Below are 26476 nucleotides of genomic sequence, written 5' to 3'. Positions count from 1 at the left end.
GCAGGAGTGGGACAGATCTGAGGGTCTCTGGCAGAAGGGGGGTCTCTGGGCCAGGGCCAAGGCAGTGGGGGCCGTTCCCTCACTGTTTCCAGGATGGCTTCGCGGGCCGCATGAAACCACTTCGCGGGCCGGATCCGGCCCCTGGGCCTTGTGTTCGACATGTCTGACGTAACGTAACAACAGTGCCAAGATAGGTCATAAAATAGGGCAAAAACTCATTTAACAAGTGCTTCAGTGAGCAACCTAAAGTTTTGGGCTCAATTGTGAGCCAAAGTCTGGGACTGCCTGTGTCGTGCTGCCCCCTGCAGGCAGTTGAGAAAATGACCACATGATGTGTCCCACCTGATCTAAAAGGCATTTTAGGATGGCACAATTTTCTGCTCATTTTTGTCTTATCTTCCTGTGAGCAGGACCCAGCAGAACCCCAGCTTGCTTCCCTGGCTCACATGGATGTTTATTTCAGGCATGAGGCCAAGACAAAGGAGTCCTTGTTTGAACGGCAGCAACATTTCATAATAAAATAAAAACCCACCGGGACATCTTAATCTCCCGCTATCCTTCCTTCTTATATTCTTAAATGCAGGGCATTTAATACAGGTAGCCCTCAACTTATGAACGCATTGGAGTCTGCCTTTTATGGCCGAAAGTCATGACCGTCGTATTGTGCATCAACCATGTAACCAATTCTATTTTATGACACTTTTTTTTTGCACAACTGCTAAGCATACCTACAGTCGTTAAGCAAATCCGTTGCTCGCTATGCTGAAAAAACAGAAGCTTTTGGCCTGTTTTTGGCCAAAAAATAAAAATAAAAATTGTAAATTGTGGTCCTGTGATCACGAGATGTCACAAATAGCTATAAATTTGGGCCGGTGGCCAACTGCCTGAAATGAGTTCACATGACTGCGGGGAACGGAGGGGGCAACATCCTGGCTGCTGGAACTTCAGAACCGGATCGTAAGTACCTTTTGGGCAGAATGGAACAGCTCGCCACAGCCAACTCGTCACGGGACAATTCAACGCAGGACAATTCAAGAGAAGGACAAATGAATTGCGCCCGGTCTTCAGGACTTCTAAATAGAGAAGGTTCAAATCTAAAGCGAGACGAGGCCCACTGCAGTTCACTTGTCCTTCTCTTGAGTTATCCCATGCTGAATTGCCTCATGATGAGTTGTCCCACAGCGAAGTGGCTGCAGCAAATCTGCCAGAGTGAGATGACTGGGGTGATTCAGCTGTGACGAGTCGTCCCTAGACCCCTATCGGGGGATGCATTGTAACTTTGGATGGTCACTAAGCGACTGTTCGTAGGTCAAGGACTATCTATACTGCAGCTGTTTTGTAACTGCTGCCATCTGTTGATTGACTGGCTTTTGACTGACTGTTGTTGCCATTCCTTGTAGAATAGAATTAGAATTAGAATTAGAATAGAATAGAATAGAATAGAATAGAATAGAATAGAATAGAATAGAATAGAATAGAATAGAATAGAATAATAATGGAATGGAATGGAATGGAATAAGAGTTGGAAGGGACCTTGGAGGTCTTCTAGTCCAACCCCCTGCTCAGGTAGGAAACCCTATACCAGGGGTAGGCAACCTTGGCTCTTTTATGATTCGTGGACTCCGATACGTCGCACGAGTTTGACATGTCTGTTCTATGTTCTAGAACCGTGGTGCCGAACCTATGGCACGCGTGCCACAGGTGGCACGCAGAGCCCTCTCTGTGGGCACGTGCGCCCTCGCCCCAGTCCTAGGCCTTCAGCTGGGTTTTATAAAACCTTTTTGCTTTAGGCCTCCGCCGCCGTGTGGAAAAAAAAAAGATTCAATCAATCAATCAATTTCAACTTCTCGCGGGAAAAAAGATCTCGCAAAGTTGGGATTGATTGAACTTTTTAGTCCCACCCAGTCTGCCGTTAACGACTGCAGCCATGCCCACCCAATGGGCCACTCCCACCCAATGGAGCCACACCCACCCAATGGGCCACGCCCACCCGGCACCCAGTGATACACAAGTGGGTTTTGGGTTGCAGTTTGGGCACTCGGCCTCTAAAAGGTTCGCCATCGCTGTTCTAGAACGTCGAGATAAGTGATGCTCTTGCTTCAGAGAGAAGGGTACACAATCCCCGCGCATGCTCCGATTTGCCTGCCTACTTGCGAGCCTGAAACCACGCGATTGAAGGATTATGTGGCAAGTCACAATATTTCCATCTGGCAAAATTCAATCCTCTCCCTCGCTGACTCAGGAATTCTGGGAGTTGAAGTCCATGAGTCATAAAAGAGCCGAGGTTGCCTACCCTGACCTAGGGCAGGCCTGCGCCATTGTTTTCAAGCTCTTACTGGTATCATGATTGTAGTTATCATTACTCTGTGGCTTTGCATGTTACACCGAGAACTTCTGCACCGGAGACAAATCCCTTGTGTGTCTAATCATAATTTGGCCAAATAGAATATTCTAGAAGTTCGGGAAAAGCTTCAGTTCTGGTGGGGAACCGTCTTTCTTTTCTGACCTGACGTTGAATTTGCCCCTCACACTCCATCTGCAAGGACCTCACGATGGAGTCCAGGCGCTGCAGCTCCATGTTTTTGTTGTCCAGCTCCCTCCGCAGATTGTCGATGGTGATGCTGCTCCCCGTGTCTCGATCCCAGAGCCTCTTGTTCTGCTCCTTTTCCAGATTCAGCTCTACGTCTTTCTTGTGGAGCTCGGCCTACAAGGCAAAGCAGCCCGTTAAGCAAAGCTTCATAGTTTCTGAAGGTGGGGGGAAAAAAACCAACCCCCCCTTTTTTAAACAAGTTTTATTAATTTTCCAGTTTTACATCCAAATATTTAGGGAGCAGCGTGGTGATTGGGTAATCAATAGTCCAGTAACAAGATCTTTCGTACATGTCTCAGGTCACATCATCAAAAAAATGCCCTCTCTATGTCCCTTATTCTATCACATTCAAATTGATGCATTTCTAATTATAACTCGATCGGTTAAAACATTTACCAATATATTTTTACTTATACATATCCACGTCCTGTTTTTAAATTTTACCTAATTTCAATTACAGTGTTCCAATTTAGCCTTTAACATCCATAGTATTTAGATGTCAGGTAACCCAAATTTCCCTTATTTCATTACAAAATAGTTGACAAAACCCTTTTTAAAGGGAGGAAAGACGTACAGGTAGCCCTCGACTTACGACCGCAAGGGAGCCCAGTGTTTCTGTTGTTAAATGAGATGCTGGTTAAGCGGCTTTTTGTTTCCCATTTTACAAAGTTTCTTGCCACCGTTAAGTGACTCTCCCGTTGTTAAATGAGTCACAGTTAAGTGAATCTGGCTTCCCCATAGACTTTGCTCGTCAGAACGCCTCAAAAAAAAGGGGGGGACCCATGATTCCCCAAGACATGGCAGCCGTCATAAATACGAGTCGGTTGCCAAACGTCTGAATTCTGGATGACTATGGGGATGCTGCAATGGTCGCAACTGTGAAAAAGGGTCATCGGTCACTTTTTTTCCATGCCGTCGTAATTTCGAATGGTCGCTGAATGACCTGTTGTAAGTCGAGGACCACCTGTCCCCTAGGAGCTGCCCAGTCCTAAGCAAACGAAACATGTTCACTCTCAAGTTAAGCTCAGCCAAGGAAATAAAGCTGAAAGGAAAAATTAGTCTGATTTATAATCTGCTAAGCAAAATATCTAACGGTCTGCCTAGTCTGGGAGGCAGAAGCTGGTAACGCCAGAAACACGGCCGTCTCCTGGGATTAGATCAGGGGTCTTCAAGCTTGGCCCTTTTACGACTTGTGGACTTCAACTCCCAGAATTCCTCAGCCAGGCTGAGGAATTCTGGGAGTTGAAGTCCACAAGTCGTAAAAGGGCCAAGCTTGAAGACCCCTGGATTAGATCCAGGGTGTCTTTTTCTCCTGGGGATTCTCTTCTCTCCAAAATGAAGCTTCTGAAGCCACAAACCCAATATGAGATTGGGCTGAGCTGCATTGCTTAAATTTTTACGCCTTTTTTCCCATGCTGGAAATAACAATAGACGACGGTTCCCGGCAAAAGACGTGAGGAAAGATGTTTTTGGCAGGAAAGATGTAAAGAGAACAGGTTCCTCTTTCTCTCTTGCTGCTCATCTCTTTTACCATCTTCCTTTTCATGTCCCAAACTGGGCTTTTGCTTCAGACTGCAGGTTGACCTTCCTTCCTTCCTTCCTTCCTTCCTTCCTTCCTTCCTTCCTTCCTTCCTTCCTTCCTTCCTCTTCTTCCTTCCTTCCTTCCTCTTCTTCCCTCCCTCCCTCTCCCATTCACACATCTTCCTTCCTTCCTTCCTTCCTTCCTTCCTTCCTTCCTTCCTTCCTTCCTTCCTTCCTCTTCTTCCCTCCCTCCCTCTCCCATTCACACATCTTCCTTCCTTCCTTCCTTCCTTCCTTCCTTCCTTCCTCTTCTTCCCTCCCTCCCTCTCCCATTCACACATCTTCCTTCCTTCCTTCCTTCCTTCCTTCCTTCCTCTTCTTCCCTCCTTCCCTCTCCCATTCACACATCTTCCTTCCTTCCTTCCTTCCTTCCTTCCTTCCTTCCTTCCTTCCTTCCTTCTTTCCTCTTCTTCCCTCCCTCCCTCTCCCATTCACACACCTTCCTTCCTTCCTTCCTTCCTTCCTTCCTTCCTTCCTTCCTTCCTTCCTTCCTTCCTTCCTTCCTCTTCTTCCCTCCCTCCCTCTCCCATTCACACATCTTCCTTCCTTCCTTCCTTCCTTCCTTCCTTCCTTCCTTCCTTCCTTCCTTCCTTCCTTCCTTCTTTCCTCTTCTTCCCTCCCTCCCTCTCCCATTCACACACCTTCCTTCCTTCCTTCCTTCCTTCCTTCCTTCCTTCCTCTTCTTCCCTCCTTCCCTCTCCCATTCACACATCTTCCTTCCTTCCTTCCTTCCTTCCTTCCTTCCTTCCTTCCTTCCTTCCTTCCTTCCTTCCTTCCTTCCTTCTTTCCTCTTCTTCCCTCCCTCCCTCTCCCATTCACACATCTTCCTTCCTTCCTTCCTTCTTTCCTTCCTTCCTTCCTTCCTTCCTTCTTTCCTCTTCTTCCCTCCCTCCCTCTCCCATTCACACACCTTCCTTCCTTCCTTCCTTCCTTCCTTCCTTCCTTCTTTCCTCTTCTTCCCTCCCTCCCTCTCCCTTTCACACATCTTCCTTCCTTTCTTCCTTCCTTCCTTCCTTCCTTCCTTCCTTCCTTCCTTCCTTCCTTCCTTCCTTCCTTCCTTTCTTTCCTCTTCTTCCCTCCCTCCCTCTCCCATTCACACATCTTCCTTCCTTCCTTCCTTCCTTCTTTCCTTCCTTCCTTCCTTCCTTCCTTCCTTCTTTCCTCTTCTTCCCTCCCTCCCTCTCCCATTCACACACCTTCCTTCCTTCCTTCCTTCCTTCCTTCCTTCCTTCCTTCCTTCCTTCCTTCCTTCCTTCTTTCCTCTTCTTCCCTCCCTCCCTCTCCCATTCACACACCTTCCTTCCTTCCTTCCTTCCTTCCTTCCTTCCTTCCTTCCTTCCTCTTCTTCCCTCCCTCCCTCTCCCATTCACACATCTTCCTTCCTTCCTTCCTTCCTTCCTTCCTTCCTTCCTTCCTTCCTTCTTTCCTCTTCTTCCCTCCCTCCCTCTCCCATTCACACACCTTCCTTCCTTCCTTCCTTCCTTCCTTCCTTCCTTCCTTCCTTCCTTCCTTCCTTCCTTCCTTCTTTCCTCTTCTTCCCTCCCTCCCTCTCCCATTCACACACCTTCCTTCCTTCCTTCCTTCCTTCCTTCCTCTTCTTCCCTCCCTCCCTCTCCCATTCACACATCTTCCTTCCTTCCTTCCTTCCTTCCTTCCTTCCTTCCTTCCTTCCTTCCTTCCTTCCTTCTTTCCTCTTCTTCCCTCCCTCCCTCTCCCATTCACACACCTTCCTTCCTTCCTTCCTTCCTTCCTTCCTTCCTTCCTTCCTTCCTTCCTTCCTCTTCTTCCCTCCCTCCCTCTCCCATTCACACATCTTCCTTCCTTCCTTCCTTCCTTCCTTCCTTCCTTCCTTCCTTCCTTCCTTCCTTCCTTCCTTCTTTTTTCTTTCTTTTTCTCTTTCTTTTCTCTTTCTTTTTTATTTTTTCTTTCTTTCTTTCTTTCTCTCTCTCTCTTCCTTCTTCCTTCCTTCTTTTTCTTTCTTTCTATTCTATCTATCTATCTATCTGTCTGTCTGTCTGTCTATCTTCCTTTTCACATGAATATCTGATGGACTGAATACAAGTGAGTCCTTGTCCCAAAATCACATTGCAAACTTGAAATATTCTCAACATTTGTCTCATTGAACCTGATGGATTTTTTTTTAAACCCCTTACTGAGTTTAGGAGAAGGTACATGAAAATGATCCCGTGAACAGGAATCTGTCCTGAACAATCCTACAAACACACACACACACACACACAAACACACAACATTGACCAATTAACACCAATAAGATTTATTTAACAACATCCACTATAGAGATAAACAAAGTATCTACCGGTAAGTAGATATATCATACCAAGAGGTGCATGTATAGTTCCCTTCAATGAGATGGGCACCATACAAGTTCGATAGATTAAATGAATGAATGAATGAATGAATAAATGTCAAGAACATGTACTCTCTGCATGTGTGCCAGGGAAGAAAGGTGGAAAAAAGCAATTCAAGTTTAGTAATCTCTTAGTAAGCAGTGTGACAAAGAGGAGTGGGAGAGTAAATTTCCAACTCGTTACCTACACCCCACCGACACTTGGTCAGTAGCCTACGAGGGGCTCAAGAGCAAGTGCCGCTGAAGTTGGAAATGTGAATGCACGACGTGTATCACGAAGATGAGTTTGGCCTTCTACCGTAGGATCTAACACTCTGAATTCCTCATAGAGTCAATGAGATTTGAGCCACTTAGCTAGATTATGAACCCCGAGATTCACAAAAGCCGCTTTTATTGAGGCGCTCCTGTGTCAGATTCCTACCAACAGTTGCTGAACCTCATCATCTAAGTTTCCAGATTCTTGGCTGTATTGATCCCTTTCAATCTGAGCTTCTGTCATCTCAGAGTGAACCAGATGCAGCTGCTTCTCCAGATCTTCTATCTAAAGTATTAACACAAAAACACACTCAGAAACCACCCTCGGAGGGGCACAGAATGCAGAGTCCTAAGAATCTCCGAGTTTTCGTTTTACTTAACTTCAAAGCCTAGCTCAAGGAGGTGGAGCCGCTTAGCTGCCCTTTGCGGATTTCAAAAAAAAAAAAAGCTAAGCCTGGCCAGATCTAGTTCAGAGCTGGCTGAGAGATCGCCAGGAAAAATACCCTAGCGCAGTGGTGGCGAACCTTTTAGAGACCAAGTGCCCAAACGGCAATCCAAAACCCACTTATTTATCGCTGGGTGCCAGGTGGGCGTGGCCCACTGGGTGGGTGTGGCTGTGGTGGTCATGGAAGATTGGGTGGGTGTGGCCAAGGTGGGTGTGGTCACCTCCATGTCGCTCGTGGGGAGGGACACCTGTTGGGGGTGGGCAGGGTTGCGGGAGCTCCAGGAGATCTCTGGCAGGTGGGGCAGTAGGCAGGAGACTCATCCTGTGGGGTGAGGCGAGGCAGGGCGGGAGTGCCATTGCCATGGGGCAAGGCAAGGGCTGGGGCAGCTGCTGCCTGACACCATCGGTCCCCGCACACAGAGGCCAGCGAGCGCATGGGGGCCGACGGTGTCCGTCAGTAGCCACAGCCTGCCGTCCCCTCGACTGGCGCACTCTGTGGCTCCGCAGCCAGTCGTCAGCAGTTCAAAGAAGCCGCCTCCGAGATGGATGGTCGGCCGACAGCTGAGGAGGTGACGCAGTGGGTCGTGCCTGGGAAAAGGAGAGCATGTGAGGCCAGGAGGGATGGGATTGGGGGGAGGGAAACCAGCTGTGCTGGGATGCATTCAGCCACGTGGGACCTTGGCAAATTAGCAGGCAGTTGGTTGAAGAGGGGCAGTTGCCACCTCCGGGGCATGGCGTGGGTGCCCACAGAGAGGGCTCTGAGTGCCGCCTTGGGCACCCGTTCCATAGGTTTGCCACCACAGCCCTAGAGAAAGCCGCAACTGCAAACTACTTTTGTGTAGTTGGCCACGCCTTTGAAGACATCACAAATCAAGCACAACTTGGAGGACTTTCACCTTCAACCTGTTGAAAGAAAAATCTTCAGGTCCAGTCCAAGCCGGGAGTCAATAAAATGGAGGCTAAGATGCTGGAAATAAAAAATGGAGGCTGCTTGGGAAAGACGGTTCTTGATTATTTAGTTGCCAGAAACTTCAGTGACACAGCATCTTTCTGGGGTGGCTGACAAAATGGAGTTGAGAGTGGGTGGGGGTTTTTTATACCTTCTTGGGTCTTGTAATTGAGGTTCTTCCTGTTCCTGTGGCAATGTACTTTGACTTGAGCTTGAGTGTGCCATTTTGGTATTCTAATGGTGGCAGGTTAATCCTGTTGTGTCCTAAAGCAGATGTCCCCAACCTGTGGGCCACAGGCTGGCCAGTGCGCACATGTGTGAACGTTCACACACCCACTTGTGCTAGCGCCATGGCCGCGGGGTGCAAAACCAGGCCGCTGTCGCACTTCAGGGCACGAAAATGGGATGCCGCCGGACCTTGGGGTGCAAAAACTGGCCGCCGCACTGCAGGGCATGAAAACGGTGACGCACCGCCACGCTGTGCAAAAATAGGCCCACGCTGCACCTCAGGGTGTGAAAATGGGATGCTACTGCGCCTCGGGACGCAGAAACAGGGCGCTGTGCACAAAAATGGGGCAGGGCTAGCGAGTATCATGCAAACGCTAGCCCCGCCCCGTTTGCATCACGTGTATGCTTGCGGCCCTGTGCAGGCGCGGGCACACATGCATAAAATGCTTTCCCTTCCCCAAGAAAGGTTGGTGACCTCTGTCCTAAGGTCATGTTTGCTGTCCTTGGAGCCTTTGTTTTTCTAATCCCGGCACCAAGCTAGGCTGCTAAAATGGTAAGAGAAACTGTGGCTGGTGTTAAAGTCACAGAGTCAGCGGTGGGATTCAGCCGGTTCGCACCACTTCGGCAGAACTGGTAGCTAATTTTTTTTGTTGCCCAGGCCCAGAATGGACTTCCGGAAGCGGGATCCACACAGAGAACCGGTTGTTCACCTATTTGAATCCCACCACAGCACAGTGTCTAGATTCAGCCTTTGGGAAGCTGTGGAGAAGCAGAGCAGCTGTTAAAAGAATTCAGCTTGCATTCTCTGGGATGCAGAGTACACCTTCCGTTTTTAGAAAATATTCAGTCCTGGATGTATTTGCATCTTGATATGACAGTTAAAAGGGATGCGGTGTCTCAGTGGGTTAGAACGCTGAGCTTGTCGATCAGAAGGTCGGCAGTTTGGCGGGTCGAATCCCGAGTGCCGCGTAACAGAGTGAGCGCCTGTTACTTGTCCCAGCTTCTGCCAACCTAGCAGTTCAAAAGCACGTAAAAAATGCAAGTAGAAAAATAGGGACCACTACCGTGGGAAGGTAACAGTGTTCAGTGCGCCTTTGGCGTCTAGTCATGCTGACCACATGACCATGGAGACGTCCTCGGACAAGCGCTGGCTCTTCGGCTTTGAAACAGAGATAAGCACCGGCCCCTGGAGTCGGAAACGACTAGCACGCGTGTGCAGGGGAAGCTTTACCTTTACTATGTCAGTTAAAAGCCACTTGAGAGGTAGAATGCAAGTAGCGAGACTCTGCGCTCTTTTTGATAGGAGCGAAGCTGGAAATAACTCTACAAAATATGAAGCGAGGTCCGGAAAAGAGAAAAAAGAAAAACCAGCTACCATCAAAAGGTCTTCGTTGTTTGTTTCTGCAGGAAATTCAGAGCACCCCTGATTCTCATGGGCTTCTGGAAAGCCATTAAGATCTGTCTTTTCTCCCAGGTGAACTTTGAAACACACACACACACACCCGCAAACAGGTAGATCCGTAGAAATTTCAAACAATTGTTAAGCTACTCGTCCTAAGTCGACGATTTTTATGGTGTCTTAGAGTACACGTAGTCCTCATCTTACAACCACAGTTCAGCCCAAAATTGTTACGTGAATTTTGTCCCTTTTTATGACCTTTCTTGCCCCAGCTGTTAAGCGAATCCCTTGCGGTTGCTAAGTTAGTAAAAAGTTTGTAGGGTGAATCTGGCTTTCCCTGTTGTCTTTGCTTGTCAGAAGCTCACAAAAGGGGATCACGTGACCCCGGGGCACTGCAACCGCCAAGCCTCTGAATTCGGATCATGTGACCTTGGGGTGGGTGGGTGCTGCAACGGTCGTAAATGTGAAGAACAGTCAAAAGTCACTTTTTTTGAGGGCGGTTGTAACTTTCAACAGTCGCTAAATGAACCGTTGTAAGTTAGCAAACGAGCTGCATTTAGAATCCGCAAGGTAAAATTCACCCAAATTTCAAAGGTCACCAACACTTTTGTTGTGCTTTACCTTATCCTGGGACATCCTCGTTGCTTCCCGTAGCTCAGAGCGCAGTTGGGATATTGTGCCTTCCAGCTGGCTGATCTGACGCAAATACAAAGACTTCTGATTTTTGGCTTGTTCTCTGAGGATAAAAAGAGGAAATAAACCCAGATGAGAATCTAAAATATCCTGGAGCAGACAGCGGGGTGATGCAGGTGAGAATAACGGCTGCAAACTAAGCAGTCAAGGAGGTTTGAAAAATACATATAAGCTGACAAACCTGTTTACCCTGCCCAAACATTTATCCAGCTCTTCAAATTGCATATATATATCTCTAAATGCTATTGCTATTTTTGGCATAGATAGACAGACAGACAGATAGATAGACAGACAGACAGACAGACAGACAGACATAGACATAGGTATAGATATATAGATATATATAGATATATAGATATTTTATTGTTAGTTGCAAAGCCGTGTCTGACCCATCGCGACCCCATGGACAACGTTCCTTCAGGCCTTCCTGTCCTCTACCATCTTCTGGAGTCCCTTTAAGCTCACGCCTCCTGCTTCAGTGACTCCATCCAGCCACCTCCTTCTCTGTCGTCCCCTTCTTCTATTGCCCTCAACCTTTCCCATCATGAGGCTCTTCTCCAGTGAGTCCTTCCTTCTCATTAGGTGACCAAAGGATTTGAGTTTCAACTTCAGGATCTGGCCTTCTAAAGAGCAGTCAGGTTGATCTCCTCTAGGACTGACCGGTTTGATCGCCTTGCAGTCCAAGGGACTCACAGGAGTCTTCTCCAGCACCATAGTTCAAAGGCTTCAATTCTTTGGCGCTCAGCCTTTCTTATGGTCCAACTTTCACTGCCATACATTGCAACTGGGAAGACCATGGCCTTGACTATACGCACTTTTGTTGTCTTCTCCAGCACCATAGTTCAAGATATAGATATATAGATATAGATATAGATATAGATATAGATATAGATATAGATATAGATATAGATATAGATATAGATATAGATATAGATATAGATATAGATATAGATATAGATATAGATATAGATATAGATATAGATATAGATAAGGTAACCGCGTTCAGTGCACCTTCGGCGTCTAGTCATGCCGGCCACATGACCACGGAGACGTCCTTGGACAAGCGCTGGCTCTTCGGCTTTGAAACGGAGATGAGCACCGGCCCCTAGAGTCGGAAATGACTAGCACGCGTGTGCGGGGGAACCTACCTACCTTTATAGATATAGATATAGATATAGATACAGATATAGATATAGATATAGATATATAGATAGAGATATAGATGTTTTGCAGTGACTGCATTTTTGCCAGTGATATGATACAGTATATGTGATATATATATGATATTATATATGTGTGTGCAATCTGAAGAGCTGGATAAACGTTTGGGGAGCGGGAAACGGTTCGATGTCAGTTCGTACAGGCTATCATTGTGCATTGTGTCCTTTATGCCTCCGAGTGGCAGGAGCATGGGACAAAGTATCAGAAGAAAGGTCACCACGCTCTGCGTGAGGCTTTCTCTTTAATTCGTTGGCTGGAATCCCTGAAGCAAGAGTTCCAATGAGCAGACTGGGACTCTTACATTCTCCGCTGATGTCTAGGGAGATTGTCAATCATCCAAGTCACGCTTCTCCCAAAGGTGCTTTTTCCCAAAGGCAACTGGACTTCCTTCAGAACTGAAGAAGCTTCCTGGATGAGAAGCGAAACGTTGTCAAATTAAACAAAAAACCAAAACCCTCCAGTTGCCTTTGGGAAAAAGCACCTTGGAGATTCTCAACTGATGCAAAATGATAGCTCTTCTTGTCCAGCCTGCCATGAGACTTTGAAATAATTCTCTATTTCCTTTTTGAAATCAAAGACCTGTCTCGAGGTCTCTCAGCGAGCCTAACAGAATAGCTGAAAGTGACTTACTGGAATGGCAGTGAAATGCATAAACAATAAGCCAGGATTGATGAAGATGTTGGCTTATTAGCAGCAATGAAACCCTCTCTGCACACACAAACATTTACAAACATACATACATACTTTTTTTTTCCTTTTTACAACCCCTGATTCGGTGTAGAGTCCGGGTGCCTGGATGTAGCCAAGAGCCTTTTCTGCTGTGGCTCCCGTCCTCACACTCCTGGTCTTCAGGAAGAGCCTTAAAACTTGACTCTGATGGCTGGCCTGGGCCCCCAATAAGGGTGGTCTATGCTGGGGGTGACTGATGTGGTAAGGAGAAGATCCCCATCTTCAGGACACCCATTCTCTTAGTTTTTTAGTCATTATATAAAATTTCTTTTAGAGCAAATAAGATGATCAAAGGCCTGGAGACCAGAACATACGAAGAACGGCTAAAGGACTTGGGTTTGCCAGTCTAAAGAAAAGAAGAAATGGGGGAGACATGATAGCAGTATTCCAGTATCTGAGGGGCTGCCACAAGGCAGAGGGGGCCAGGTTGTTCACCAGAGCACCAGAGGGAAAGACGAGAAACAATGGTTGGAAACTGGTCAAGGAGAGAAGCAACCTGGAATTAAGGAGAAACTTCCTGACAGTGAGGACAATCAACCAGTGGAACAGTTTGCCTCTAGAAATCGTGGGAGCTCCATCGCTGGAAGTTTTAAAAAAGAGACTGGACAATCACCTGTCTGAGATGGTATAGGTTCTCCTGCTTGAGCGGGGGGCTGGACTAGAAGACCTCCAAGGTCCCTTCCAGCTCTATTCTATTCTATTCTATTATTCTATTCTATTCTATTCTATTCTATTCTATTCTATTCTATTCTATTCTATTCTATTCTATTCTATTCTATTCTATTCTATTCTATAATTTTAAGTTCTCTTGTATTGCCTTTCTATATTTTTATTATGCTCTGTGTCAACCACCCAGAGTTGCTGTAACAGTCAGATGGGTGGCATAGAAATTTAGTTTAGTTTAGTTTTATTATATTTATATACCGCCCTGAGTCCTTCGGGAGAAGGGCGGTATATAAATATAATAAAACTAAACTAAACTATACTAACAAATAAATACATTATTACAACGCATGCAGCCAGATTGCTTCTGCTGCAGATGGAGCCAAGTGCCACCTTGAAATCCTAACACCAGTGTAGTATTTTTCAAACTTGGTAACTTCAAGATGTGTGGAACTCTCCTCCCAGAATTCGTATGTACCCCTAGAATATATAGACTTTCTTTTTAACCCAAGTTGGGAAGGCAGAATGAAAAAAAAACCCTGTTCCCCGTCCAGATCTCTCTCAATCAAAGTTAATGAGACAACGTTAGTAAGAAGTCAAACCCTCATACCGGTAGTAACATAATCCATCCAAATCAATTGCAATAATTCCCTGAAAACATTTGCTTTAGATTTCTATGGAGATTCTCAATTACCCAGGTCATGATTGTCCCAAAGATGCTTTTTCCAAAAGGCAACTGAATTTTCTTGGTGTTTTTTCCCCCCCTTTGAAAACGTTTTGCTGGAGCTGGAAGTGAAGAAGCTTCCTGGATGAGAAATGAAACATTTTCAAAGAAAAAAAAAAACAACAACCCAAAAAGTCTAGTTGCCTTTTAGAAAAAAAAAAAGTCCTTTGGGACAGGGGTCTGCAACCTTGACAGCTTTAAGACTTGTGGACTTCAGCTCCCAGAATTCCTCAGGCGGTGCCGGCTGAGGAATTCTGGGAGCTGAAGTCCACAAAGTCTTAAAGTTGTCAGGGTTGCAGACCCCTGCGTTGGGACATTTGCTTTAGATGTGCTGGTTGAGGAATTCTGGGAGTTGAAGTCCACAGCTCTTAAAGTTGCCAGGTTTTTGAGAAACGCTGCTTGAGAACATTTGCTGGGATGCTCTTCGGAAGAGTATTACTTACTGAATGATTTCCATCTGGCTTTGTATATTGTTGGCGTGGCTGTGGGAAGCCTTCGCTGCCTCCCTCAGTACTTCCAAATCCTGTTCGTGGTCACCGATCAGCCTCTCAATGCTGTTATTAAAAAAAGAAACAAATAATAAAGCAGGTGTCTTCGAACCTGGCTCTTTTATGACTTGTGGACTTCAACTCCCAGAATTCCTCAGCCAGACACGCTGGCTGAGAAATTCTGGGAGTTGAAGCCCACAAGTCATAAAAGGGCCAGGTTTGAAGACCCCTGCCATAAAGTAATAGCAATAAGTCATCTGTGGTCTAATGTGTGGATTATCTCTCACCAAGCTTTAGCAGGATCAAGTTAGAAATCTAGGCCAAAATAGGGCAAATAGGAACAGATATAATTTGCCATGAGAATATAGTTCCCTCCCAGTGTTGTTCTAAAACAGGGGTGTCCTACCTTGGCAACTTTAAGACCTGTGGACTTCATCTCCCAGAATTCCCCAGCCAGCATGGATGGCTGGGGAATTCTGGGAGTTGAAGTCCACAAGTCTTAAAGTTGCCAAGGTTGGACACCCCTGATCTACAACTGTCCCTCCTTCCTTTCTCTTCTAACAATGAATGTCTGGTGTTCACGCCTTCACTAGAATAATCTAAATAACAATAATTAATAATAGTAATTGAATAATCGGTCTCTTTGGGGAAACCTCTGGTTCTTAATTTTATTAAGCAACCTAGGAACTGACTATCTTTTACGACACAGCTCCCCTGATCCCCCCAAATTTTTGATGAGCTTCTAAGTCCCATCTCTTATGAGGTCTAGCTTGGCCTCTATCAGATCTTTCTCGGGAGCAATTCTGATGGCCTGGGAACTTTTTCAAGAGATGCCCTTTAGGGCTTTTTCTAATTTCCACCAGGAAATTTTAAAAAATAAATAAATAAATTCCGTGCTGCTTTTAGCTATCAGTTGATTAAAACTTCCTGTGGCCATCAAGTCCCCTTCCTGTTTCCTGCTTCTAAGTTTCTGTTTTATAACAGCTTCAACTTTCTGGTTTGATTCTGCTTTTGACTTACTGCTTCGGATTTCATGGTTTGGTGTATGAAACGTTTTCTTTTTCATAATACAGGTCCTGTTCATTTCGTGACCCTTGGAAGTTACAACGCACTGAGAAAAAGTGATTAGTGAACCGTCCTCGCACTTACGACCGCTGCACCATCCCCAAATGTCAGGTGATCAAAATTTGGGTGCTTGGCATGTATTTATGACCGTCGCACTGTCCCTTGTGTGGCCTTCCCAGCCAGCTTCTGACAAGCAGAGTCAGTGGGGAAAGTTAGATTCACTTAATGACAGTGCAGTTCCCTCAACAACTGCAATGATTCACTTAACAACCATGGAGGGGGAAAAAAAAGGTTGCAACGACTGCCTTTCTTGGCAATGGTCATTCTGGTCCAAGCTGTGATTTTTTAAATCAAGGACTACCTGTAATCTGCTGTGGGAACATTCTGGATGAGTGGTACGAAAACAATCTAAAATGCATTTAAGGATTAAGAAACCGGAAACAGCGCACCTGTCCTGATGCTGCTGAAGCAAAATTTCGGTTTTCGACTGTGATTCTCTTTGCAGCATATCTATTTGCTCTTCCAGCTAATAAAATGTCACAAGTTGTTGTTAATTAGACAAGTATTCCAATACAGACAATTATGTAGTACGATATTTTCCTCGGCAATCAAAGCTTTGTGGCCCATTTATGAAACAAGGGACTATCTGTGGACTGTTTTCACACTGGGATGCCCAATCATTTTCAGGCTGCCTTGGTCAATATTTCTTTTATCTTACTGCTTGGGCTGATAATGTGATTTTGAGGAATTCCGTCTGCCTTTCCATAAGATAGCACAAGATGGCCTCTTACCCCCATTTCCTTGGGCCATGTGCATTTATTTCCAAACAGCAACCTCTCCAAATTCTTAGCCAGCATAGCAAACACTACTTAGATAATAGTGGTTAGAAAATTCAAGGATTTTGCTTGCTTGCTGAAGACTTCCCCCGATTGCCTAAGCTGTTGCACAGTCTATCACAGTGGTGGCGAACCTTTTAGAGACCGAGTGCCCAAACGGCAACCCCAAACCCATTTATTTATCGCTGGGTGCCAGGTGGGCGTGGCCCACTGGGTGGGTGTGGTTGTGGTGGTCATGGAAGATTGGGTGGGTGTGGCCAAGGTGGGTGTGGTCACCTCCATGTTGCTCGTGGGGAGGGACACCTGTGGGGGGTGGGCAGGGTGGAGGGAGCTCCAGGAGGTCTCTGGCAGGTGGGGCGGTAGGCAGGAGACTCATCCTGTGGGGTGAGGCGAGGCAGGGCAGGGGTGCCATTGCCATGGGGCAAGGCAAGGGCTGGGGCAGCTGCTGCCTGACACCATTGCCCCCCCCACAGAAGCCAGTGAGCGCATGGGGGCCGACGGTGTCCGTCAGTAGCCACAGCCTGCCGTCCCCTCGACTGGCGCACTCTGTGGCTCCGCAGCCAGTCACCAGCAGTTCAAAGAAGCCGCCTCCGAGATGGTCGGCCGACAGCTGAGGAGGTGACGCAGTGGGTCGTGCCTGGGAAAAGGAGAGCATGCGAGGCCAGGAGGGACGGGATTGGGGGGGAGGGAAACCAGCCGTGCCGGGATGCATTCAGCCACGTGGGACCTCGGCAAATTAGCAGGCGGTTGGTTGAAGAGGGGCAGTTGCCACCTCCGGGGCATGGCGCGGGTACCCACAGAGAGGGCTCTGAGTGCCGCCTCTGGCACCCGTGCCATAGGTTCACCACCACTGGTCTGGCAGGACATCATTTTAACTATCAGCTTCCAACAGCTGCCCAGATGTGGCTGAGCCATCATTCAATTTCTATTGGCAAAGGATGCTAAGATTTGTAGCATCCTCAAGTCCCTAGGGCAGTGATGGCGGATCTTGTAGCGACCGAGTGCCCAAAAGCTGGGCCCGCCCTGCCCGGTGCCCCTCCTCGCCCGCCTGCAGGGCCACCCACCGCCTCCACGGCCCGCTGCAGATTGCCCAGGTGGCCCAGCAGCACTGTGGTAGCCATGCCCTCCGCCCGCACCCTGCAGCATCAACTGCGCGTGACAGGGTGCGAGGGTGGAGTCTTGTCTCTGCTGCCTGGCTGCCATGTCCTTGGCTGCACTGCTCTGTGTGGGCCGCGCTCAGGGGCGACTCTCAGGGGCAACTCTCTTCCGGGGTTGCTGGTGAGGAGGGGGCCTCAGGGGGAGGCAGGGCTGGGGCGACGGCACAAGTGCCCACAGAGAGGGCTCTGAGTGCCGCCGCTGGCACGCGTGCCTTAGGTTCACCACCACTGCCCTAGGGTGTCTACTCTTGACCTCATAGTCCTGCATCATAGAACTTAATAATGGCGCAACATTCTCCAAAACTGAATCAGATCATTTTTTTTCTTTTGCTGGCTGGTCAGTTTTCTGTGGAAATGCCTGGGTTCTGGAGTTTTTCAGCTCTCGGCTTACAAAAAGTGCTTCAGGGAGAGACATCGGTGATTAAACTGGCGTATTTTTGTCCGTTTGTTTTTCCTTGCATCAATCAGCTAGGACAGTGATGGCAAACCTTTTAGAGACAGAGTGCCCAAACGGCAACCCAAAATCCACTTATGTATTGTCGGGTGCCGGGTGGGCATGACCCATTGGGTGGGCGTGTCCCATTGGGTGGGCGTGGCTGCGGTGTAACGGCAGACTGGGTGGGACTAAAAAGTTCAATCAATCAATTCCAACTTTGCCAGATCTTTTATTTTCCCCCGCGAGAAGTTGAAATTGATTGATGGATTGAACCTTTTTTTTTTGCACACGATGGCGGAGGACTAAAGCGAAAAGGTTTTATAAAACCCAGCTTGAAGGCCTAGGACTGGGGTGATGGCGCGCATGCCCACCGAGAGGGGCTCTGCGTGCCACCTGTGGCATGCGTGCCATAGGTTCGCCACCACGGCGCTAGCAGGCAATCTCTAGTTTATCTGGGTTGATCTCAATCAACCAGACAGAAGGGGGCCTGATTCTGATTTGAATGAGAAACTTCCACAGCTATAAGGCTGGGCAAGAAAATTGGGGGTGGAAGTCTCTGAGGAAAACAAGGACAAACTATTTTTTTATCGTGGCCAAGAAAACGACAGGGTTGTGTTCCTGAAGTCTTGACTTGAACTTGAACTCAACCTGAAGAAGGCTTTCATTTACTTATTTATTTGTTTTTCATGTCATATCGCTGTGTTTTAGTCCCAAAGACTTGTCAAACTCATCTTCCTCATCATTCTCTACTGTTCTGTTCTGGAAGGTTGACTGTCCTTTGGACTGAAACCTACAGCCACTGATAAGCTGGGCTGTATTCTCTTTCTGAAGGAGGTGGGCCATTTCTAAATTTGAATAAATAAAAATAAATAAAAAGTTTATTTGCTGTGACTTCCAAAAGTCCCAGGGATGGAATTTCTCACGGCCTCTGGGATTCCTAAGAAGTTACAAAATATTTAGTGGGGGAATCTAAGACTAGATAGAGCAGGGGTGTCAAACTCAATTTCATTGAGGGCCACATCAGCATTGTGGTTGCCCTCAGGGGGGCGGGTGGGCGTGGCCTGGGTGGGTGTGGCCTACTGGATGGGCGTGGCTAGAGTGCGTATGGCCTACTGGGTGGGCATGGCCAACTCTACATCGTTCGCATCAAGGGTGCCTATGGGGGCCTGGGCAGGAGTGGGACAGATCTGAGGGTCTCTAGCAGGAGGAGGGTCTCTGGGCCAGGGCCAAGGCATTGGGGGCCATTCCCTCACTGTTTTCAGTATGGCTTTGTGGGACACATGAAACCACTTCGCGGGCCGGATCTGGCCCCTGGGCCTTGTGTTTGACATGTCTGAGATAGAGGTTTACTAGTCATAACAAAGTCATCTGTCAGCAGGCAGGCAAAAAGGATTTTTCTGAGACTATATATAGAAAAATGTCAACAAGAATATAAGAGATTTCTCTGACATTCTTCTTTACAACAGAGATGCCTTAATTATATCATCATTTTCTGCAAGATGGTAGGAGGACCAAGAGGCATGTTATACTATATATATATATATATATATATATATATATATATATATATATATATATATATATATATATAAATTGGAAATAGTTTTCATTGCCCAAAAGGGGAAGCAGAATGAAACTGGTTAAGAATGTGAATCACATACTTGCCACTTACGTTACTGTTGTTTTTTTTAAATTAAGGCATAGTGATCTCTCATCTGAAGCAGGACTCTAATGTGGTGAGTAAGTATATAGATAGGCTTTACTTTCCTACCATTAATGTGGTTCTGATTGTGGAGTTTGGTCCATGAGGCCTTGGTGCTCTCTGAGTTTGGTGGTTTTCTTGCAGAGGTTTCATTATCAAACTAGATGACGTCATCAGTCATGTGGTAACGCTGATGATGTTGACTAGTTTGGTAATGAAACGTCTGCAAGAAAACCACCCAGCCTCAGAGAGCACTAAAGACCCCACAGTTCAAATAGGATGAGCTACAAATATGAAGTTAACAACTGTGACAACAAAGGTCATCAAACGGGACAAATTCACTTAATAACTGTCTCGCACAGCAACAGAAATGTTGGGCTGAGCTGCGGTCATACGTCGAGGACTACCTGTACATTTCCAAATTTGGGGTGAAGATCAGCAACTTAAGAGGGCAAATCACGTACTGGAGCAAACTTGGTTTTCACATGCAGTATCTCTCTTTCAAAGTCCTGGAGAATCCTGGCAAAAGCAGCGGGCAGATAGGAGATGCGGATATTGGCAAAGCTTTCGTAGCCATACGTCTTCTGGTCTGGGCCACCTTCGTAATGCAGGAGAAGATTGCGGAGCTGTTCGAAGACCTCGTCGTGGCCCTGGACCAACTTTTTCAGATATTCAATCTGGCTACTGGATTCCTTCAGCATTTCCTCCTGAAGCATGCTGGCAGTCTGCAACTCGTCCACCGTGGCCCTCAGCCTGCTGTTCTGACCTTCTTGTGATTGAGATTCCTTTCGTCTGCTTATCAAAGAATTCAAACCAAGAAAGAGTGCAGAGAAGAGCAACGAACAGGATTAGATGGTTGGAGGCTTAAACATACAAAGAACGGTTGCGGGAATTGGGCATGTCTAGTTTAATGAAAAGGAGGACTAGAAGCGACATGGTAGCAGTGTTGCAGTATCTAAGGGGCTGCCACAAAGAAGAGGGGCGGAGTTTGTTTTTTTTGCCAACCTATTCTTTGAAGCACCTGAAGGCAGGACAAGAAGAAACGGATGGAGAGGAGCAACCTAGAAATGAGAAATTTCCTGACAATGAGAACAATAAACCAGTGGAACGACTGGCCTCCAGAAATTGTGGGTGCTCCATCACTGGAGGTTTTTAAGAAGAGACCGGACAGCCATTTGTGAGTTTCTGCTTGAACAGGGGGTTGGACTAGAAGACCTCCAAGGTCCCTTCCATGTTATAGCAATAGCACTGAGATTTATATACCGCCCCGTAGCACTTTACAGCACTCTCCAAGCGGTTTATAGTGTCAGCCTATTGACCACCACCACTCCCAACAATCTGGGTCCTCATTTTACCGACCTTGGAAGGCTGAGTCAACCTTGAGCCAGTCAGGATCGAACTCCTGGCAGTCGGCAGAATCAGCCTGCAATACCGCATTCTAACCACTGCGTCACCAGGGCCCTGTTATTCTGTCGTTCAATACAAGTTCAAGAGCTATGAGCAATCCCACAAAAAGCTCCCCACAACCTCCTCGACGTGAAAAACTCCACCAGCAATCGCTGCCTTTGGGACATTCCGCGACGCAAGGCTAAGGAGAAGCTGTGCCACAGTATTTATTGTTCTCTGTCCGGGAAGGTGAGCAAAAAAGAGAGACTCGCCTTCCTTGAAAATCGTTTCACCAATTCCCATTTAAATCATTTTGGAGCCAACCCAGAAAAAAGTAATCGCAAGAAAGATTTACCTGGGAATGGTGACTCTGTTCGGTTCGGGTTATGAGAGTACTCACCTTAACTCATTAAGGGAATCTTTCTCTCTCATCGCATTTTCCAGATTCGTCTGCAGCTCGAAAACCGACTGCCGTAAAGCGAATTTCTGTTGCTCATGTTGTTCTGTGTTCTACAGGAGATGAAATAAGGAAATTAAATAAAGGCTGGAAGAATGGGGCAAAGGAAACCACAGAGACAGACGCAGGGGAGAGATTTTTCTGCATCACAGAAATGGAAAGAACACATTCCTTAGGAAACTAATTCACTTGGAGCAGGGGTCCCCAAACCGTGGCCATTTTATGACTTGTGGACTTCAACTCCCAGAATTCCTCAGCCAGCCATGGCTGGCTGAGGAATTCTGGGAGTTGAAGTCCACAAGTCATAAAATGGCCACGGTTGGAGACCTCTGACTTGGAGCTTTCCTGCTACGGGTTGTCCTCAACTTACAACCACTTGTTGAGTGACTGCAGTTACAACGGCAATGAAATCGGTGACGTGACCTGTCAGACCTGCCACTACATAAATAGAAACGGACCTTGGCTCCATTTGTTGAGAAAGGTATTGGAGATCAAGTGTATTGTACTATTGCAAAGCCAGAACTGAGAATTGCGCACTGAAACCCCTAAGTTTTACTTTTCCCTCCCTTAACTATCTCTCATTACCTGTCCCAATATCATCAAAATGTTTTCACAATGGTCAGTCCAAGCGCAGTTTAGTATGTGGCCCCCTCTTTCTCCCAGATGGGTGACCTTGAGGCAGCATCTCGAGGAGATACAGCACTTACTTTTACTTCCCCAAGCATTCCCCACTTCATTTCCCTTCCCCACAGTTCATGGCAGTCTGTCACCACAGGGCAGCAAAGCACAAGAAAGCATAAGGTAGCAGCTGACATGACCATTTTTTACCCTCACATTTTTTTCTAATCACCAAAAAAAAATCTATTAAGGAGGAAAGATGCTTTTTGCTTTAATTGGCAGATCTTTGAGATACAGTTTCTCTCCCCAATAGCAGAAACAAAACAAAGGTAAATTAAATGTACATATGGCCTATCTATATGCAGAACAATCCAGCTTTTCTTGGCACAGATGTTGAACTGCTGTTTCGTTTCTGTTTTTTCCCTGTTCCCCCCCCCCTTTTTATAACATACAAAAGTCCCAATCTGGACAGTAACATCTGTTCTCTCTAGTTGCCTGAGAATATTCAGGTACAGGTAATATATTCAGGCAAAGATATCGGGACAAACATGATACTGACTTCACTTAGCTTCTTCTGCAAGTCTCTGACTTGTTGTGCATATTCTTCCAAGATGTTCTCCACCTGCTCTTTTCCAGAAAAACTACTTGATTTTCTCGGGCTCCCGATCTCCAGTTCATATTTGGAAGGCTGGGTCTTAGGAGGGCTACTGTATGAACTAGGAATATTGAACGAGGTGTTGTCCAGGTCTGTACTGCTGTGCTTGTTTGAACTCGACGATGATTTGGGGCTGGTCATAATGTGAACTCCTAAAACAAACATATGGACCAGAATTTTTTTTTAAATTCCATTTATATCCCGCCCTTCTCCGAAGACTCAGGGCGGCTTACAAGCTTAGCAGTAGCCTTCATTCTATGTATATGCCTGCTTATTAGGGCTTTCATACACCCCCCCCAAGCGGCATTATTACAAAGTCAGCTTAATTGCCCCCAACAATCTGGGTCCTCATTTTACCTACCTCTGAAGGATGGAAGGCTGAGTCAACCTTGAGCCTGGTGGGACTCGAACCTGCACTAATTGCAGGCAGCTGGTGTTACTTAAGGAGGCATTAGCCCACTGCTCCACCAAGGCTCTTATATTTGACAGGGACTGAAGAAAACACAGAATAATATAACGGTGGGGGAATGCCAAACTCTATTAAATTCTTATTAGCTGTTTTTATATTTAGCTTTTTCATTATTCTGTATGCCTCTCAGAGTCACTCCAACAGTCAGACAGGCAGCATATAAATATAAATTTAATGAATACATGAAAAAAAATCATAGTGATTACTTACTGTTCTAATCAATACTCACAACCACGACACCTGATAAGATAGGGGATAACTGCTCATAACAGCTTCTCTACACACACACACACACACACACACACACGTCAAGATTTTTTTCCTTTTTGCCATAATGAGGAATTAACACTCCTTAAACAGTGAAAGTCTCAGAACCATAGCCCATAGCAACTAATAAAGCACCAGAAAACTGCATTTACAGGTAGTCCTTGTTTAGGGACCACCACTGAGAAGTGGTCGCCAAGTGGGAAATTACCTGGCCTCAGTTGTGTTTTCCTTGAGAATGCTCACCCCAACGTGGGAATAATTAGCAAAAACAGGATTAAGGTTTCTACTTACATTCATTGGAGAGAAAGGGATCACAAGAGAATATGCAGGCACATGGCAGGGAATACATTGAGCTGTTTGCATCATGTGCTCATGGCTCCCAGCCACAGGCATGCTTGGGACTACCCCATTGCTTTTGATGTCTCTCCCATTGTGTGCCTGCCTATCCTCTTGTAATCCCTTTCTCTCCAATCTCTCCACTCTGCAAGGAGGGGGGGGGAAGAAAAAAAATCTAGGTCAAGCACAGGCTATTGTGTGCTGATTGTAATGGCAATTAATGAGGAAATTGGTCGTGAAGTTATTTTTTTTCCAGCACCATCATAAATTTGAACAATTGCTGAATGAGGCAGTCAGTAAGTGAGGGCTGCCTATATTTGTATCACTAAATAAGCAAGGCACTATGCATAGAACTCAATTCTCAGAAAATATACTATGATCAAGTTATTCTAGGGTCTCTTTACAAAAGGTTTCAACATTTCTACTATAAAGTAAGGACCATTCTTTACCACCTTTTCGCTCTATAGATAAAAATAATCCTGCAAGGTACATCACTATTAGCTTTTTTTATAGAAGAAATTGGTCTGAAAGACAGAGATTTGATGTGGAATACAGAGAGATTGCCTAGATTTAACTCAATGTTTCTGGGGGGTAACATGATCTTGTGGTATCCCGCTCATACACGTAAGCGGCATTCACTAGCAAACCTATGAAAAGCTGAAGATGCCCTTCTAAGAAAACATTTGTAGCCAGTTGAAATTATCCTAACTAGCAACAAGGAGAAGAGCCCATCAGGAACCTGCACCCCAGTAAACCAAATTGTTTCTACAGTATTCACTGACTGTATCTCAGAGATGGTATGGCTGGCATGCTGACCTTGTAATTAAGGTAAAGGTTCCCCCGCACATGCGTGCTAGTCGTTTCCAACTCTAGGGGCCAGTGCTCATCTCCGTTTCAAAGCCGAAGAGCCAGCACTTGTCCGAGGACGTCTCCATGGACATGTGGCCAGCATGACTAGACGCCAAAGGCACACGGAATACTGTTACCTTCCCACCGTAGTGGTCCCTATTTTTCTACTTGCATTTTTACGTGCTTTCAAACTGCTAGGTTGGCAGAAGCTGGGACGAGTAACAGGCGCTCACGCTGTTACGCGGACAAGCTCAGCATCCTAAACCACTGAGCCACAGCGTCCCTTTTGACCTTGTAATTAGGGGTAAATAATAAGAAGGTCCCAGAGATGGTATGGCTGGCATGCTGACCTTGTAATTAGGGGTAAATAATAAGGTCACAGGGAGGGGTTTATCTAAAACATTCCAACATCATGCTGTGATTTCCCATGTCTGCCTTTTTTTTGTCTTTGAAAGGTAATAGACTAAAGATATATAAGCTCTGGCTCTGCTTTTGCTCAAGGTTTGTTCACAAAATGCCAAAACGTTGCTAGCGGTCCAGTATATACTATATGCATGCAAATAAAATTGTGTTGTATCTTCAAAGAGATTTGGTTGCTTCAGGTGAGCCAGGTTTCAGTCTCAACAATCTAAAAAATATTGCAGAAAAAAGGCCAAGTGTAATTTGCATATGTGCAAATTAAACATACCTATGGCACTGGAAGGAGAGGACCTTCCTTCTCGACGTCCGGTGGATTCCGAAGAGAATTTGGTTGCTTCTTCCTGGAGTTTCAAGGTTTCTTGTGTTTGTTTTTGCAATGCTTCCCTGTACAATGAAGCGGTAGACTGTAAATGGGACAGGAACTAGATTCTAGCACTGTGCAGAATCGATTTGGAAGAGCTACTTCGTACTCATGCGGCACAGCACCTCTTTGCTCCTTATTAAAGCAGCCATGTCTTTCCCCCCAAACTTTAGTGTAAGACTAGGAAAAAGAGTTGTGACCGATTTGCATTAAAGACACAGCTGCCCTAATAAGCAGGCATATACATAGAATGAAGGCTACTGCTAAGCTTGTAAGCCGCCCTGAGTCTTCGGAGAAGGGCGGGATATAAATGGAATTAAAATAAATAAATAAATAAATAAATAAAATTTGTCTTATTAAAGCAAGTACATCTTTTTTCAAACACACGGGAGTCTAAGAATAAATGTGGCTATTTTAATGAGCAGCAGAGAGGTGCTATATTCATGCAAATTCCAATTCTGAATTAATCCCTCTGAATAGTTTTCAAAATGAGCACCTCTCTACAGTACTGTCGTTAACACGTTTCCTAAATGCAAAGTGAATGTGAAAAGCATCAATGCATTTCAAACTTAAAAGATGTCCGGGAGGTTTCTCATTGTTCAGAGAAAATGTTTTGTTATTCTAATGTCCCACTTATCATGGTAAAAATGTTGAGTAAAAAGTTAATGGCAAATCATAATTGAAATGTCTGTAATAGTATAAAACCAGGTACTACCTTAGTTCGTTAATATTCTTACTCATTTTTGTAAAACCTGCAAAAAAATAACAATTATTTTATTGCAACATTATAAATCAAGTTCATAAATGTTTTGACAAATCATGTCAATAAAAAGATATTACAATACTTGTGGTTTATATTTTATGGTAGAAGTCATACTTGTTAAATGCTAATTATTTATTAATAACATTTAACTGGCTGAGCAATTCAAATAAAACGACGTTGGGCAGCATTGAAGACAAAAACCATCCACAATAAATACAGTGTAAGGAACCAATACAGGTAGTCCTCAACTTATGACTGACCATTTAACAACTAAGAAGCAATGGATGGAATCTAATCAAAGAGAGAAACAACCTAGAACTAAGTGGAAACTTCCTGACAGCTAGAACAATTAACCAGTGGAACAAC

General features: G+C 45.8%; 1 protein-coding gene across 1 annotated transcript in view; it reads right to left on the bottom strand.

Annotated features, from left to right (window-relative positions):
• CCDC158 (coiled-coil domain containing 158) overlaps positions 1–26088 on the bottom strand; it is a gene marked incomplete at both ends in the record, with an annotated part of 69144 nt that extends 43056 nt beyond the window's left edge. Inside the window, 10 exons of the mRNA XM_083368038.1 lie at positions 2507–2704; positions 6961–7080; positions 10437–10551; positions 14289–14399; positions 15848–15924; positions 19994–20321; positions 21316–21425; positions 22550–22797; positions 25255–25370; positions 26063–26088. Coding sequence (XP_083224164.1) covers positions 2507–2704; positions 6961–7080; positions 10437–10551; positions 14289–14399; positions 15848–15924; positions 19994–20321; positions 21316–21425; positions 22550–22797; positions 25255–25370; positions 26063–26088 — 1449 coding nt within the window. The remainder of the gene's footprint in view (positions 1–2506; positions 2705–6960; positions 7081–10436; positions 10552–14288; positions 14400–15847; positions 15925–19993; positions 20322–21315; positions 21426–22549; positions 22798–25254; positions 25371–26062) is intronic.
• Between the last annotated feature and the right edge of the window lie 388 nt (positions 26089–26476).

Source organism: Vipera ursinii (genome assembly GCF_947247035.1).
Source record: "Vipera ursinii genome assembly, chromosome: 7".
In the NCBI taxonomy this organism is placed as follows: domain Eukaryota; kingdom Metazoa; phylum Chordata; class Lepidosauria; order Squamata; family Viperidae; genus Vipera; species Vipera ursinii.
Note: the sequence above shows the minus strand (reverse complement) of the source record. Positions and strands in the feature narration are given on the sequence as shown.